The 18,142-nt window shown below is 38.8% G+C and overlaps 1 protein-coding gene and 1 long non-coding RNA gene across 2 annotated transcripts in view; one reads left to right on the top strand and one right to left on the bottom strand.

Annotated features, from left to right (window-relative positions):
- The window catches only part of DDX52 (DExD-box helicase 52), a 26,372-nt gene extending 24,966 nt beyond the window's left edge, over positions 1-1,406 (bottom strand). Inside the window, exon 1 of the mRNA XM_012740958.3 lies at positions 487-1,406. Coding sequence (XP_012596412.2) covers positions 487-573 — 87 coding nt within the window. The 5' untranslated portion in view covers positions 574-1,406. The remainder of the gene's footprint in view (positions 1-486) is intronic.
- LOC105880949 (uncharacterized) overlaps positions 612-18,142 on the top strand; it is a 67,498-nt gene continuing 49,967 nt past the window's right edge. Inside the window, exon 1 of the long non-coding RNA XR_012913056.1 lies at positions 612-698. This is a non-coding gene — a long non-coding RNA (uncharacterized LOC105880949). The remainder of the gene's footprint in view (positions 699-18,142) is intronic.

Below are 18,142 nucleotides of genomic sequence, written 5' to 3'. Positions count from 1 at the left end.
TCACTCACTACTTCTCTATGTAAAATCTCCCATTTCTAAATCGCTCTTCTCATTGGTTACTTAACACGCCATGGGGTTGGAGCAATAAAAAGAACCATACCCAGTACAACTACACGCATCCCAAGCTAACCATGGGTAGACTACAATGAAAGAATCCGTTTTCTCCACTTTTGGTTGTTTCTGTTGTTGAAAATTTTTTCACCACTTTCGAGAAAAAGTTCTCTGTGAAAGATTCCAACTTTGCGTTGAATAAACTAAGAAGCGGGGAAAGAGCGTCTCCATGCCAAGCCCAACTAGGTCTACGATAGGATACGAAAAGAATTCATTTAGAAGGCTTGAACCAGGGAAGTCTGCGGTAAGCTGAACACAAAACGAGGGGAAATGCCCGAAGGGATGTCCGTGTGCGCAGGCTCCCCCAGCAGCCGGTTCATCCTCAGGCTCCGGCTCCTTCGGAGTTACAGGGGCCTCGGGCCCTGCGCCCAGTACCTGAAATCTAGCTGCATCTTCCGAGAAGCGTCTCACGTCAAATTTGGCCCCAGCGCCTAGCCGGCGAAAGAGATCGTGGACGTCCATCTTTTACCCAGAAAACCCCGCGGTTCTACGGCGCCTGCGCAGACGACTCCCTTTGCCCTGAAGGAAAAGGCGGCTCCGGCTTCGCTGTGAGAGGAAGTGGCTCCAGGAGGCGGAGCCTGGCTGTGGTGAGAAACTCGGTAGTTTTATTGTCATGGCATCCGCCATTATTTATAAATTCTTTTAAAAAATATTTATAAATATCCTTTTATGCCGGGAACTGTTCTAGACTTTGAGAGGTACTTTGGTAAACAGCATCCTCAAATTCCTCTTCTTAGGGAACTTACATTTTAGTGGGGACAGTAAATAACTGTTAACAAACAAGCAAGATAAATCTCTGAAAGTAATAAGTGCTGTGAAACAAATAAAAAGGTGTAATTGGTAGAGAAGCGGGGGACAACTTTTAGCTCGATTAGTTAAATTCATTCTGTTGGAGTGATACTTGAGCCAAGAGGGGGCAACCTTTCCAAGATCTGGGAACAGCTTCCAGGTAAGGGAAACTGGTGCCTGAAGGGCAAAGGTTTGGAACGTTGAAGGAATAGAAAGAATGTCGGTGTGACTGGAGCCAGGTTGCAGTGTGGAAGAGTTATGCAGAGAAGGTTGGAGGGACAAACAGAAACCATATCGTACAGAATCTTGTAACAAGGTCATGGTTAAGGAATTTGGAATTTAAACACCTTGGAAAACTGTTCAAAATAATTTTTGGCCAGGCACGGTGGCTCACACCTGGAATCCTAGCACTCTGGGAGGCCAAGGCGGGAGGTCAGGAGTTCGAAACCAGCCTGAGCAAGAGCGAGACACCCCCCCTCCCCCCCACACACACTAAAAATAGAAAGAAATTAATTGGACACCTAAAAATATATAGAAAAAATTAGCCGGGCATGATGGCGCATGCCCGTAGTCCCAGCTATTCAGGAGGCTGAGGTAGGAGGCTCACTTGAGCCCAGGAGTTTGAGGTTGCTGTGAGCTAGGCTGATGCCACGGCACTCTAGCCCAGGCAACAGAGTGAGACTCTGTCTCAAAATAAATAAATAAATAGTTTTTGGAGAGAGCAACATGATTTAATTTATCACATTTAATTTTTATTTTCTCCCTTGCATTTGTACAAAATTATTTACTTGTTTATTGCCCCTCCCTCTTATGGAATGAGTGTCCCAGAGCACAGGGATCTACTTTACTTCATTGTGGTATCCCCAGTTCCCATGCACTCTCAAAAAATATTTAATGAATGAATGAGCGAATGTTTCATAAAGGATTACTCTAGCTATTTGGAGAAGGGAAAGCTAACAGTGGAAACAGGGAGACCAGTCAAAGTAGAAATGATGATGGTGGTTTGGTCTAGATTTGTATCTGTGCTGATGGACATAAATGGATATATTTGGGGTATATTTTGGAGATAGATCTAAATGTACCTCATGCAGAGGAGAGGGAAAGAGAGGGATGAAAGATCACTCCTAGGGTTTTTGGCTGGGTAGATGGTATGCCATTTACTGAGCTAAGAGAGACTAAGAGAAGAATGGTTTTTTTTGGTGCAGGTGGGACATGGAAGGTGGAATCAATTGATAAGTTTGGGATGTGTTAGGATGCCTAGTTGATTTTAAGTGGAGATGGCCAAGTACATAGTTGGTTCTGAGCCTGAAGCTCAGGAAAAAAGTTCAGTACTAGAGAAGTAAATTTGGAAGTCATAAACGTATAAATGGTACAGAGAAGTTACATCATACAAGCAGTTAACTTATTAAAATTCAGTTATACATATTAAGCCAAAGAGAATGAGAAATATTAATAGTTGATATAGTGGGCGATTCCTTTATACTCAAGGAAAGCACATGTGACGTGATTATGAAATGAGGAGGTCTGAATCTTCTAGTCCCTCAGATGGATTCATTCCCTGTCTCCCTCTTATAGTGGAAGCATCTTGCTTTTCCAAGTGTGTACTCTTTAAAAATAGGAATTTCCCAAGTACTTTATCTATTGCTCAATAAAAACAATTTGTTTCAACATGGTAGAAAAAATTAATTGTTAGGGCTTATTAGTGTGTCGATCTTCAATTTGGCACATAAATAGGACCTCACCCATGTATAAAATTAACAAGTATGAAACCACAACTGCTATGCTTTATGAGCAATTTAGGGAATTTTCAAAAAAGAAGTCAATTTTATGAGATTTTGTTTCTTTTTCTTTTTTCTTTTTGACATTTTATTTCTTTATGAGCTGACTTTAGAATCCAGTTGCTATGTAAGTGGTGACAAACCCATATCCAAAAGCACGAGCTTGAATGTGAACACTTAGAGAAAATGTGTGAATAGAGAATAGAAGGGGACCCAGGACTGACCGTTATATTATATAACATTTAGAGATCAGGTAGAGGAGGAGATACCTGTAGAACATGAGTCTGAGAAGAAGCAAGTGAAATAGGAAGCAACCAGTGAGGTAGAAAGATGAGGAATGTGGTGTCACCAAAGCCAAAAGGAGATTTCAAGAAGGTAACAATTGGCTGTTCCAAAGGCTGTTGAGAGGCTGAGGACAAAGAAAAGATCACTTCATTTGGCAATGTGGAGGTCACTAGACTTCCTGATTAATGCCAGTTTCAGGGGCACCGGTAGATAGAGAAGATTGAGTGATGAAAAGTGGATAAGTGGAGATTGATGAAACCAAATCTTAACCAAAGGTTTAGCTGAAAAGGATATCAGAGAAGTAGGTGGTAGCTAGAGGCAAATGTGGGTTCAAAGGAGGTTTTTGCTTTTTGTTTTTGATGTATTTAAAGATGGGCACTAGGGAATGTTTGTAAATTTTATAGTATGATAACAGTATAAAAGTGTAAGTTTTTGATGCCACAGCGAAGTGAGAATTATGGGATGGAGATGGAATGGAATTCTGTCAGAGAGTGTTGGAGGGTTTAGGAAAGAAGAAATGATATGAAATAATATTCTCTAAGAGTGGAGAAATGAAATTACTGAGGAAAGGCAGTAATATTGCTGGGCAGTGAATGCCCATTTGAGATTTGGGACAATTAATTTGAGAAGAGACAAATTAGCATGATTCAGCTGCTTAGATAAGGGTGTGAAGAAGTTTGTAGTGTTGGACTTATCCAAGGTTAAAGTTTTTCTAGGTGAATATGGTGAGCATTATGGCAGAGTTCTGCTTTCTCTTCCCCTCCCAAAAAGGACTCTAGGATTAATAGTTCAAGAGAGGTTCAGCCTCCTAGGACCCAAGAAGGAAGAAGAGAAAACCTAGGGATGGCCCTGCCGATTAGGAATAATACTGTGGATTATATTCATAACTCAATTTGCTTCCCTTCTTTCAGAGGAAAGAAGTATTGTGTGTTGAATATGTACTATATACTTTGCCTTCATAAGCGTGGACTTGGAGTTATACAGGTCTGGATTTAAATCCCTCCCAGCCTCCGTACCTATTAGTCGTGACCTGGTCAAATTAACCTTTCTGAAACTAATTTCTTTCTTTCTTTCTTTCTTTCTTTCTTTCTTTCTTTCTTTCTTTCTTTCTTTCTTTCTTTCTCTCTCTCTCTCTCTTTCCTTCCTTCCTGTCTTCCTTCCTTCCTTTCTTTTCTTCATTCCTACCTTTCTCTTCTTTCTTCCTTCCTTTCTCTTCTTCCTTCCTTTCCTTTCCTTCCCTTTCCCTTTCCCCTTTCCCTTCCTTTCCTTTCCCTTTCCCCTTTCCCTTCCTTTCCTTTCCCTTTCCCCTTTCCCCTTTCCCCTTTTTCCTTTTTCCTTTTTCCCCTTCCCTTCCCTTCCCTTCCCTTCCCTTCCCTTCCCTTCCCTTCCCTTCCCTTCCCTTCCCTTCCCTTCCCTTCCCTTCCCTTCCCTTCCCTTCCCTTCCCCCTCCCTCCCTCCCTTTCTTCCTCCCTTCCTTTCTTTCTTTCTTCCTTCCTTCCTTCCTCTCTCCCTTTTTCCCTTCCTTCCTCCCTCCCTTTTTCCCTTCCTTCCTTCCTTCCTTTTTTTTTTTTTTTTTTTGAGACAGAGTCTCACTGTGTTGCCTAGGCTAGAGTGTGTGGCGTCAGACTAACTTACAGCAACCTCAAACTCCTGGGCTCAAGCCATCTTCCTTCCTCAGCCTCCCAAGTAGCTGGGACTACAGGCATGCACCACCATGCTTGGCTAATTTGTTTTTTTTTTTTTTTTTTTTGAGACAGAGTCTTGCTTTGTAGCCCAGGCTAGAGTGAGTGCCATAGCATCAGCCTAGCTCACAGCAACCTCAAACTCCTGGGTTAAAGCAATCCTACTGCCTCAGCCTCCCGAGTAGCTGGGACTACAGGCATGCGCCACCATGCCCGGATAATTTTTTCTATATATATTAGTTGGCCAATTAATTTCTTTCTATTTATGGTAGAGACAGGGTCTCACTCTTGCTCAGGGTGGTTTCAAACTCCTGACCTTGAGCAATCCGCCCGCCTCGGCTTTTCAGAGTGCTAGGATTACAGGTGTGAGCCACCGCTCCCGGCCCTAATTTTTTCTATATATTTTTAGTTGTCCAGCTAATTTCTTTCTATCTTTTTTATTTTAGTAAAGACAGGATCTCACTCTTGTTCAGTCTGGTCTTGAACTCCTGAGCTCAAACGATCTGCCCACCTCCGGCCTCTCAGAGTGCTAGGATTAGAGGCGTGAGCCACCGCACCCGGCCTCTGGGACTAATTTCCTCATTTGTAAAATGAGGATCATGATACCGGCTTTGGAATTTTTCTGAGGATTAAACTAGGCTCATAGGCAGTGGTGTGTAGTGGAAGGACCATGGATTTGGGGCATCACAAAGACATATTTGAATTCAGTTGTGTCATTAATAATTTAGTAATCTTGGATGAGTTATTTCACTGGTGTATGCTTCAGTTTCCTCATTGGTAAAATAGAAATTACAGGATTATAATATCTACCTTGCAGGCTAGGATTAGCATAATTGTTCACCACAGAGGGCTCAAAATGGTTGAGATGGGTCAGGATACTAGAAATACATAAAATCCTAATACATACCGATTGTAGTTATTATATAAAGCATTAAGAACAAAGTCTCAAACATAATAGGTACTTAATAAATATTAGTCCTTTTCCGTCTTTCAGTCTGTTCTTCTATAGCAGTAGTTCTTGACCCTAACCACACATTAGAATCCCCAAGGAACTTAAAAAAACAAAAGAAAACTGGGTCCCACCCCCAGAAATTCTGGCTTAATTATTTAGAGTGACTCCCTAGTAATTTTTGATAGATTCTCAAGTGATTCTATTTTTTTTTTTTTTTTTTTTTTTGAGACAGAGTCTCACTTTGTTGTCCAGGCTAGAGTGAGTGCCATGGCGTCAGCCTAGCTCACAGCAACCTCAAACTCCTGGGCTTGAGTGATCCTTCTGCCTCAGCCTCCCGAGTAGCTGGGACTACAGGCATGCGCCACCATGCCCGGCTAATTTTTTTTTTATATATATATCAGTTGGCCAATTAATTTCTTTCTATTTATAGTAGAGACGGGGTCTCGCTCTTGCTCAGGCTGGTTTTGAACTCCTGACCTTGAGCAATCCGCCCGCCTCGGCCTCCCAAGAGCTAGGATTACAGGCGTGAGCCACAGCGCCCGGCCCTCAAGTGATTCTAATTGCAATCAAGAATAAGAATTACTGCTGGAATTATATTTCTAAAGCCCAAATGAGACTATGTTAATTCTCTAAAAACCTCTTTTCTAAAGAAGACAGAAGAATGGCCAACAAACATATGAAAAAATGCTCAACATCTCTAATCATCAGGGAAATGTAAATCAAAACCACAATGAGATGTCACTTATCTCCAGTGAGAATGGCCTTTATCAAAAAGTCTCCAAACAATAGATGCTGGTGTGGATGCGGAGAGAGAGGAACACTCCTACACTGCTGGTGGGACTGCAAACTAGTTCAACCTCTGTGGAAAGCAATATGGAGATACCTTAAAGCGATACAAGTGAATCTACCATTTGATCCAACAATCCCATTGCTGGGCATCTACCCAAAAGATCCAATGACACTCTACAAAAAAGACACCTGCACTCGAATGTTTATAGCAGCACAATTCATAATTGCAAGGCTGTGGAAACAGCCCAAGTGCCCATCAATCCAAGAATGGATTAATAAAATGTGGTATATGTATACCATGGAGTACTATTCAGCTCTAAGAAACAACGGTGATATAGCACATCTTATATTTTCCTGGTTAGAGCTGGAACCCATACTACTGAGTGAAGTATCCCAAGAATGGAAAAACAAGCACCACATATACTCACCAGCAAACTGGTATTAACTGAGCAGCACCTAAGTGGACACATAGGTACTACAGTAATAGGGTATTGGGCAGGTGGGAGGGAGGAGGGGGGTGAGTATATACATACATAATGAGTGAGATGTGCACCATCTGGGGGATGGTCATGCTGGAGACTCAGACTTGTCGGGGGAGGGGGGAAAGTGCATTTATTGAAACCTTAAAATCTGTACCCCCATAATATGCTGAAATAAAAACAAACAAACAAAAAAAACTTCTCATGATTCCCCATTGTCTACTGAAGGTAGCCTGAACTCCTGTAACATGTATGCCAGGCCCTCCACAGTGGTTCTCGACCTTTTTTTCAGCTTCAGCACTCTCAAGAAATGTGACAAACTCTCACAAACACCTTCAGCTCAGATTCATTTCTCAGCCCTATCACTTATCAGCTGTGTGACCTTAGGCAAGTTATTTTCTCTAAGCTTCAGTTTCCTCATCTCATTTCAGTTTTACTTCTTCTAACTCTGAATCTTTGTACATATTTTTCTTTCTTCTTGGAATGTCTTCTCTCCCTTTCCTCCCCTGCAAACTCCATACATTCTTCAAAACTCAGTTTACATGTCCTCTCTGTGAAACTTGCCCTGGATATCTTCTCCTTGACATAGTCCATTTTTCTTTGAGTCCTCATGCCACTTTGTAAGTACCTGTATTTTAATTCTTTTCCTGTTACACTGAAATGATGTTTCCACATTTGTCCACAGACTTTGAGCTTTGAGCTGCATGTCATTTATCTTCATATTATGTTTACTTTGCATGGAGCCTGTTTCATAGTAAGTGGTCAGTAAATCTTGTTGAATTAATGAAGTGAAATAAAACGGACAAAGATCCCTGAAACTCTTATGAATTTAGACATAGGAATGGATATATGTCTTTTGCTTGGTGCTTTGTAATAACTTTGGCTGAATAAATGAATGAAGTGAGCTAGAAACTGACATACCATTTTGTACCTTGCAAAGTCCACCTGACTCATTAAGGAACCATTTCCTCTTGGGGGAAAAAACAAAACAAAACAATTTAGAGGCATTGTCAATAAAAGTGATGAGGAAATTGAATCATGGTTTTGTATAACTGGAATTTCTCTAAAAACCAGTATGGTCTGACTGGTAGACACACATGGTTTCTCAACTGTAACAAGTGAGAACACAAAGTCTGTATAACACTACAGTGGGAGCTAGTTGGGATAACTTGTTGTGTACAGAGTGATCACTCCATGCCCTAAAAGTATGTTTATAAAAACTTTTCCTCCTCTACTCCCTGCTTTACATTCAACAAACCTTGTTATTGTTGTTTTTACAGTGTTTCCAGCATGCGTAGGCCAGGATACAGAAATGAATTAGACATAGTCCTTACTCTCAAGTAGCTTAGAGTCAGCTAGGGATAGAAAGCTGTTTTCAAACAGAGCAAGAGAATTCTTTAGGTAATGTGGTATAAGTTATAGGAAGTAAGGGAGTAGTTGCTCTGGGTGGTAGGATGGGATGTGCTTGTGGAAAGTTAGGAAAGGCTTTGTATAGAAGATAAAGCTTGCATAGTCTCAAAAAAATAAGATGTAGACCAATTGGAAAAGACAGGCAAAGATATTTAAGAGTATCATGCTCTACTGACTGAGCTAGCTGGGCACCTGCTAAGACAAGTAAAGATATTTAGAGAGAACAGCAGGAACAATAGGCATGAAAACGGCCTGTCATGTTTGGGGCTCTAGTAGTGGTTCAACAAAGCTAAATGTAGCAAGAAATGGAGCTGGACACATGGGTAGGGACTAGTTTGTGAAGGGCCTTTTGTGTACACTGAGGAGTTTGCCCTTGATCTGATAGGCACTTAGAACCATTAAAGGATGTTAAGCCATTGGTATAAACAGTTTTTAATTTTAAAAGATCACTCTAGGCTAGGCGTGGTGGCTCACGCCTATAATCCTAGCACTCTGGGAGGCCGAGGCGGGTGAGTTGCTCAAGGTCAGGAGTTTGAAATCAGCCTGAGCAAGAGCGAGACCCCATCTCTACTATAAATAGAAAGAAATTAATTGGCCAACTAATATATATAGAAAAAATTATCCGGGCATGGTGGCGCATGCCTGTAGTCCCAGCTACTTGGGAGGCTGAGGCAGTAGGATTGCTTGAGCCCAGGAATTTGAGGTTGCTGTGAGCTAGGCTGACGCCATGGCACTCTAGCCTGGGCAACAGAGTAAGACTCTGTCTCAAAAAAAACCCCAAAAACAAAACAAAAAAATAACAAGAACACTCTAGCAGTGATGTAGAAGAGGCAAGTCTGGAGTCAGGAAAACCAGGAGAATATTGAAATAGTAGTCTGGTGAGGGAAGAAGACAGTAGCAGTAGGATGATGAGAAAGAAGCAGTTCTAAAGGACATTAAGGAGATAAAGTGATTGGATGTGGGGGAATAGAAGGAGAGGAAGAAACCTAAAATAACTCCCAGGTCTCAAACTCAGGTAACTGGGTAATTGTGAATCTGTTCATGGAGATGAGGTGTACTGGAGGGCTAGGTTTGTGTGAGGACAATATTAAGTTTAATTCAAAACATGTTGAGTTTGAGACTTCTGTGGGACATCTGAGTTGAGTTTGTAATGGTTATTTGGAAATAGGAATTATTATTTCTTTGCAAGGGGGCTAGAACCCTGGACCATAGCTTCAGTGTCTTTTAATTAAAAAGTAAGTTGAGGAGAGGGTGATTGGCTATAGGTAATAAACCCAGCAGCCATTCACACAGTGCCACAAAAACCTCACTTTTCCTGGGGCTAATTTTTCAATTTCAATTTCTCAAGATTTGCCAATACTCTAATACTTTAGAAATATAAATTCTTATACTGTTTTGCCATTAGGAGTCAACAGAGTGTACTTTTCAGGTTTTAATGCAAATATAATGCAATGTAAATGTAACTACTCAAGTAGCCCTGTAATTAGGACAGAATTTAAGAATATATTGCCAGAACCAAAGCTGACCTCATGGTGGCACTCCAGGCTGGAATAACAGGCTCTCTGAAATCATCTTACTAACTCTCAATGTACTGTCCACCTTGAAGTAAAGAGTTGGCATGATCTCTGGGTCCATAGACCCCACTGTTTAGTTCCCCAGAGAGAATTCACAGTGGAATTTGCTTTTTTAATTTTAAGTCAGTCTGACTTAAAGCTGGATTGACAATATAGGTGTATAATATGGCAGAATGTCTCCATCCAAAAAATATTCATCAGGGTTCAAAACAAAAATAATATCCCCATTATTTATTAATAACTATTGAGGCTGGGCGTGGTGGCTCACGCCTGTAATCCTAGCACTCTGGGAGGCCGAGGTGGGTGGATTGCTCGAGGTCAGGAGTTTGAAACCAGTCTGAGCAAGAGCGAGACCCCATCTCTACTATAAATAGAAAGAAGTTAATTGGCCAACTAATATATATAGAAAAAATTATCCGGGCATGGTGGTGCATGCCTGTAGTCCCAGCTACTTGGGAGGCTGAGGCAGAAGGATTGCTTTAGCCCAGGAGTTTGAGGTTGCTGTGAGCTAGGCTGACACCATAGCACTCACTCTAGCCTGGGCAACAAAGTGAGACTCTGTCTCAAAAAAAAAAAAAAAAATTAAAAAAAAATAGCTATTGAGTGCCTACTGGTTGCCACATTGAATCTGAATACTTTTCAGATTATATGAGCTCATGAACTCACCACAGCTCTGTAAGGTTGATATTATAGTATTCCCATTTTTCTAAGGAAGAAACTAAGGCTCCCAGAGATATTAAGTAGCTTGCCTTTCACATATAGGTAGCAGGTGGCCTTGCTGTATTTTGAACCCAATCTGTGTGATTCCAAAGCTTAAGCTCTTTAAATAAGGCTGCATTACCTCACATCATTGATGCCAAAATTGGGTTTTCTTCAGATATAGACTATTTGGCATTGAGGTGGCTTAAATACCATATTTAAGATCTAGTGAGGACCTTGCTGTGAATTTGTGGCCTCTTCATGGAATTCTTTACCACATATGAGAAACAGTGTATTGATATATTCATAAAGTATGTCCCACAAAGCATTTATTAATTACAAAGAGAAAAATAACAAATTTACAGTGGGGCAACTTGGCAGATACCATGTTAATGAAATGATCAAAGTATAAATGATAAAGCAAAAGGGGTAAAATATCAATATGTGTACCACAGAGAGATTCTTTTGCTTTATAGTGGGAAAGACAAAGGGACAGGGAGGATTTGTTGACATTATTGGTCAGCAGTGGAGCAGAGGACTAATTCTTATCTTTGATCTCCATCTGTGAAAGCCCAAATCCCACAAAGGTTTCCAAATAAAACATTTACCATTCTAAGGAGTAGAGAATTATTTGCAAATCCTAGACTCTGCATAAGGGAAGCCCCCCAAAACAAAGATGCAAATAATAAAACTCCAGAATAATGTTATGGTACTGAGCATAGACTATGGGAGTGGAGGGTGGGAGTTAGTTGTCTTTACTCCCAGAATGCCTAATCAAGAGTGTCAAATCATATTTATAAAGCATTTTTAAAATGCCTTACAGACTTCAAAGCCATAAAATTTGTCTGCATCTCTAGGGGTTAATGTCAGCATTTTGTATATTCTCAGCTTGAGATAATTACCGATCTGCCTATTTATTAAAGAACTGTTGTTTTAGCCAGAAGTAGAAGATGTCTGAAGAAGCTTTTTGTTCAACATGTCAGTATTTGCATGATTTACAGTATAATTAGCCAGGCCCTGTAGCACCAGCACACCAGCTCCCTTCGCTATTCATCATGTTTCCAGCAACTTCAGATTATCAGCTCTGCTGGGAGGAAATACCTCTTCCTTAGAGATATAAAAGTGTTATGTTCCTGATCATTCCCACAGGCAGAATGTGATCCATCCTTATATACCTATTGTTTCACAGATCTAAGGAATCTTTACCCCCATTATTTTTATACTGCATTACTCTTGGAGCTAAAGTCTAATTAAATAAATGCAAAATTGAATTCTACTTAGGAAGTATTTTGTTATTCACTTGCATATAAACATCAAAATGCATTTGTTAAGGTATAATTGTGGTGCTTAAAAGACATATAAAGTCTGGTGACTCAAAATCTAAAAGAAAAACACCTACATGAGCTGGGTGTGGTGGCTAACACTGTAATCCCAGCACTTTGGAGGGCCAAGAAGGGAAGATTGCTTGAGGCTAGGAGTTTGAGACCAGCCTGGCTAACATAGTGAGACCCCTATCCCTAAGAAAAATTGTTAAAAATTAGCCAGGCCTGGTTTTGTGTGCCTGTAGACCTAGCTACTCGGGAGGCTGAGGCAGGAGGATCCCTTGAGCCCATGAGTTCAAGGCTACAGTGAGCTATGTGAGCTATGATTATGCTACTGTACTCTAGCTTGGGTGACAAAGCAAGACCTTGTCTCTTACAAAAACAAAGCAAAACAAAAAGAAACCATATCTGTGTGGACAAATATGTAATGAATATTGTCACAGCTACTTTAAATCTTTATATTAAAACCTTGTAGGTATCCCTTCGAGACCAGCTTGAACAAAAGTGAGACCCTATCTCTACTAAAAATAGAAAAATTAGCTGAAGGCACCTGTAGTCCCATCTATTCGGGAGGCTGAGGCAGGAGAATGGCTTGAACCCAGGAGTTTGAGGTTGCAGTGAGCTGTAATGATGCCACTGCAGTCTAGCCTGGGTGACAGAGTGAGACTCTGTCTCAAAAACAAAAAAAATAAAAAACAAAAACCTTTATAGGTATCAAAAAAACTTCAAATGTGTTTACTTTTGGCCTAGTAATCCTAAGAATTTACCCTGAATTTACACCTGAATTTACACCTCCAGCAATGTAAAATCCGTACTCACAAGTTTATTTACTGCCGCATTGTTTGTATTTGCAACATAATTGAGACGACCTAAATGCCCATATGGAGGAGAGTGAAGTGTCATCCTCAAACTACGGCCCATGGGCTACATGGGGGTGTTTTTGCCCGTTTGTTTTTTTACTTCAAAATAAGATATGTGCAGTGTGCATAGGAATTTGTTCATAGTTTTTTTTTATACTATAGTCCAGCCCTCCAACAGTCTGAGGGACAGTGAACTGGCCCTCTGTTTAAAAAGTTTGAGAACCCCTGGGATAAACTGTGGTATAAGCACATAGTAGAGTACTATACATCTATAAAAAAGAATGAGAAAGATGTCTGTGAACTGGTTAGGAATGATTTTTAGGATATATTGTATAGTGAAAAAAGCAAAATACAAAAGAGTATCTATAGTACACTGCTTTTTGTATAAGAAAATAAGGGAAATGAGAAAATATACATGTATCTCCTTTTTTGACCAAAAAAGAAAAACAGGAAGGATAAACCTGAAACTAATGAGATTGGTTGCCTATAGAAAATGAGTAGGGGCGCTGGAGACTAAGTGGAAGGGACATGAAGTGACATTTTTCTTAGATATTCCTTTTTAAACAGCATTATTTTTTGGAACCATATTAATGTTCATATAGTGTAAAACACACACACACACACACACACACACACATGGCGAGAAAATCCTAAAATGGAATACAAACAAATGAATCTGACAGTTTCTAATGAATAATATAATCATAGTGAAAAGCAGATGTGTGTTCAGGGACTAACCCCAACCAAGTAACTTTACAATTTTTTTTTTTCGTTTTTGAGACGAGGTCTTACCTTACTCTGTTGCCCTGGCTAGAGTACAGTGGCATCATCATAGCTCACTGCAACCTTACCCTCCTGGGCTCAAGTGATCTTCCTGCCTCAGCCACCCCAGTAGCTGGGACTACATGCATGCACCACCACACCCAGCTAATTTTTCTACTTTTTGTAGAGAGGGGATCTCACTCTTGCTCAGGCTGATCTCTAACTCCTGGCCTCAGTCATCCTGCCTCAGCCTCCCAAAACTCTAGGATCACAGGTGTGAGCCACCATACCCAGCCACAATTTTTTTTACTGTTAATATATATTCTTAGACTACAGAATAAATGAACTATAAATAAATTTTAAACTTTTAGTTAGTTTTTTTTGCAGTGGTGGGCTTTTTTGGGGTAGCAATTCTAAAACTACTGTGTATTCTAAGATTAGGCAAATAAGTAAATGTTAATATATTATGGATAATGGGATTTAGTTTCCTCACTAAGAGAGAAGAGAGTTACAAGTCTAGAAAGGGAAAAGAGGAGAATGAATCCTGTAGCGTTGGATTAGAATTGGACATGACAGTATAAACTTGTGGTTTTTAAAATGGGTATGAGTATGTGTTTATTGTGTATATGTGTATACACACACACATATACATACGTGTATATGTATTACCTAGCTCTATTCACTGAGAAGGCCCAGAAACAATGACATTCCAGGAGCAATGAGTACACCTACCTCCCAGATCTTGGTTTCTAAATTCTGTTTGCTATTCAAAGGAACCAGGAAAAAAAATAATAATAAAAGGAACCAGAGCTCCTTGGAGAATTGGGCAATTCCAGGGCTGGGGCTGGGAAAGTACAAGATGAACCTTGAACATCTTATTAAGCTAGTAAGTTAGAAAGTGCTCAAAAAATATGGGATATGTCAAAATGTCCAAGAGTCATTTTAAAGGAATTCCTACTGGCCAGATGTGAACCAATTAAGCATAAAAATAAATAATGATAGTGATGTATACTAACCCACTGAATAAAATATGCAGATATATAAATAAATAAAAGAGTAAATAAATAAATGTGGGAGAAGGGAAAGTGAGTCCTAGTAGAATGTCAACTAATAAATATAGAAGGAATAATGGAATTAGAAAGTCACTATTTGACAACCATCATAGTAATAATTGAATCATCAATGGATGAGAAAACTATCTCGTGAAATCTGGATGAGAAACAGGATATTTACATAGTCACAAAGTATGTCCCCATAAGATATTTATTAATTACAAAGGGAAAAATTATAAATTTAGAATGGAGAAATCTGTCAGACACTGTTAATAAAATGGCCAAGGTATAAATGATAAAGTAGATATAGTAAAATACCAATATTTAGGAAATTAAGTGAAGCATATACAGGAATTTTTTGTACTATTTCTACAACTTTTCCTTCCTTCCTTCCTTTCTTTCTTTTCTTTCTTTCTTATAGGGTCTTGCTGTCACCCCACTTAGAGTGCAGTGGCATCAGCATAGCTCACTGCAACCTCAAGCTCCTGGGCTCAAACTATCCTCCTGCCTCAGCCTCCTGAGTAGCTAGGACTCTGGGAGCATACCACCATGCCCAGCTAATTTTTCTAGTTTTTGTAGAGACGGGGTCTTGCTCTTGCTCAGGCTGGTCTTGAACTTCTGACCTTAAGCAATCCTCCTGCCCTGGCCTTCCAAAGTGCTAAGATTATAGGCATGAGCCACCATGCCCAACCATACAACTTTTCTAGAAGTCTGAAATTATATAAAAATAAAAAAATTTTGAAAAAGAAAAATGAAGCATTTTTGAGGAGTTCGCTAAGCAAGATTATAGTAAGACAAAGGCTGTAATCAATATACAGCAAGTTAATTCTTCTCACCTCCTTAGCAGAACAGCTTATGGGAAGTCTTAATTGGGGAGTAGGAAGTGGGAGGAGGGCAAAAATCTTATTAAAGGTTTCTTTAAACACAATTTTTTTAAAAATTTGGTTTTGAATGGTCACTTCAACACCTATATTAAAATTGGAACAATACAGAGAAGATTAGCACAAAAAATAAAATAATTTTTAAAAAGCAGAAAGGTTTTCTTCTGAAAAGATATAAACCTGTTGCCAAAGAGTTATTAATTACTATTTTTAAAAACTGTTATATAGCAAAAACAAATTCTGTGTTTCTGGTTTTTTAAAACAAGATAACGTGATGGAAATTTCAATCCTAGAAGACCTAAAAATTAAAGAAATTAAAAAAAAATAAAGAAATGGAGTAATTCCACTTTTCTTCCCAGATAGTAAATTTAAATTAAAACATCTGATTATGATGGCAGTTATAAAGTTTTAACCTTACAGATACAGACATACTTCAAAACTCTTTCTTCTGTCACATAGAAATGAGTGTAAGATCATTGAAGAGAACTGTCTAGGTAATGAGGTGGTAATAATACTACCGTGACAGGGTGCCTAATACTATTTTAAATGGTTTTTGTATGTAACCCATGTAATCTCACTGCAATCCTATGTTGTAGATACTTTTAGTAGACTCAATTTATAGCTGATAAAAATCAAGGCTTCCAAACTTTCTTGATTAACTATGCTCTTAGTGTCTCAGTAATTTTTCACAACTCAGGCTAAAAGAAATACCTTAAAATTCAGTTGTTAAGTCCAAATATCTTAACACATATTTATGATTTCACAACTTAGTAGCCATTTGAAAAATAATACATGTAAATTGAAAGAAAAAACATTTCTATTTAATTTTAAAATAATTATAATGTCTTGCCAATGAGATATATGAGCTTGCTGGGTGCTGCATAACCTCTTGAACCTTGGGCTCACATTGGACGCTGACACACTCATGTCCTGTTCTATAGGGATATTCACATAGTAAGTACTTGCTTTTCACACAGCAACTACAGAAAACCTATCTATGCAAAGATATGACATTATCAAAAGGATAAAATCTAATGTTGAAACTATGACTGACTCATACTAGTGGTTCACATAATTTCCAACAGATGTTGATTTTCACTGTGATTTGAAAATTTTGAATATTCTATATTGCCCTATGGACTACTGTTCCACCATGGGGTACTTTGGGGCACAGTTTGGGAACTATAGTTCTCCCATAGAATTGTTATTCAGATTTGGGGACAAAATTCTTAAGGAAAAATCAAAATCACATTGTCATATATGATAGTATTCATAATGAATGTGAATGTTAACAAATTGTATAAAGATTTAATATTTTTAAAAACTCGTTCTCCATTTAAATGCATGCCGTTTGTTTCATCTAATTGCTTTGGGGTAGACTTTTATTTTACAGACAACAAAACAGAAACAGAATCATTTGGGATGAACAATAAAATGTTAACGCCATATAGGTCAAAGGTAAATGCTTACATTTAAGAAGTGGGAAGCAATGACAGTATATGATAAATGTTTCAGCTGATAATATATGTAATAAAAATATTTTATACCACCTAGTATCTAGGGTGAACTCAAGGAACTTTGTAAGTTTAATTGAACTTCTTTTTAAAGCAAATTTATTACTTAAAATTTTGAATGTTCTAAACTATTAATAGTATACAAGGGGCTTGATTTTTTTTTAAAGAATATTATGTAAGATTTTTTGATACATTTAAAGTATGATGTGGATCACTGAGTTGAGATGTTTGCCCAACTTTTTGGGAACACAGTATTTTATAATATATCTCTCTGTTGTTTTACGTTGCATTTTGAGTTTTCTTTTAGGTGGATAGGAAGCAAAACTTTCGTCTCCTAATTGTATACAAAGGGAAAATAAGGCATAAAGAGAAGCAGTAGGTTTGTTTAGCATCATGCAGTAGGAAATTAGAAGGCATCATTTCCTCTTGGTTATAAAATATCATGGAATTAGTATCTAACAGCCACAGTTCTTTTCACAGTAAGGTGATATTATATAACTATCAATAAATAAAAAGTGCCCATTTCTACATGATCTTGTATTAGAGTTAGCATATGTGACTTCTTGCCCAAGAGTTTAAGTCTCAGTTCTACTGTCTGTACTGACAGTCAAGATAATGGCAGCATATATCGCATCCCAGGAGTTATGTGATTGAAATAAGCTTAAGATTGAAATAAGCTGACAGAGGCAGGAAGTGTGTAGTCCTGTTTTACTCATATAGCCGTGACAAAGGATTTACTTGGATCAGTATACCATCAGCTTAATGTTAATGGCATGAAGAATCAAGAAAGTTTCACTTTAATTTGCCATCATCATTTCGATGGAAGATTGACCAAACAGAGCTGGGATTCCCAGAGCATTGAGTAAAACACCTCTGAGGCATCTTTGCAAAGTTATTCTGCAGCCTAGGCTGAAATACCATGGTTTTATCTTCCCTGGGGCTTCTAGTATTTTAATTATGGAGCAATTACCAAGCATTGCCTTCCATTCCTGTTAGCTGTATGTTACCCTCTTTCTTTTCACTGCTCAGGCTGAGTACCTGTGATTCTCTAAGGTAGAAGTAAAGGCATTTCTCTGGGTCCGTGGGAAAAGTGGGAAAATCTAAGATATTTGTGGTAGCAAAATGGTCTTTTTTAGAACTGAATACTAGAGAAGGTGCCCTGAACAATTGTCTTCAGGGCTGTGAGCCATAGTTCACTAACCA

The sequence above is a fragment of the Microcebus murinus genome, chromosome 18, assembly GCF_040939455.1.
Source record: "Microcebus murinus isolate Inina chromosome 18, M.murinus_Inina_mat1.0, whole genome shotgun sequence".
Lineage (NCBI taxonomy): Eukaryota > Metazoa > Chordata > Mammalia > Primates > Cheirogaleidae > Microcebus > Microcebus murinus.
This window is presented reverse-complemented; position numbering and strand designations above follow the sequence as displayed.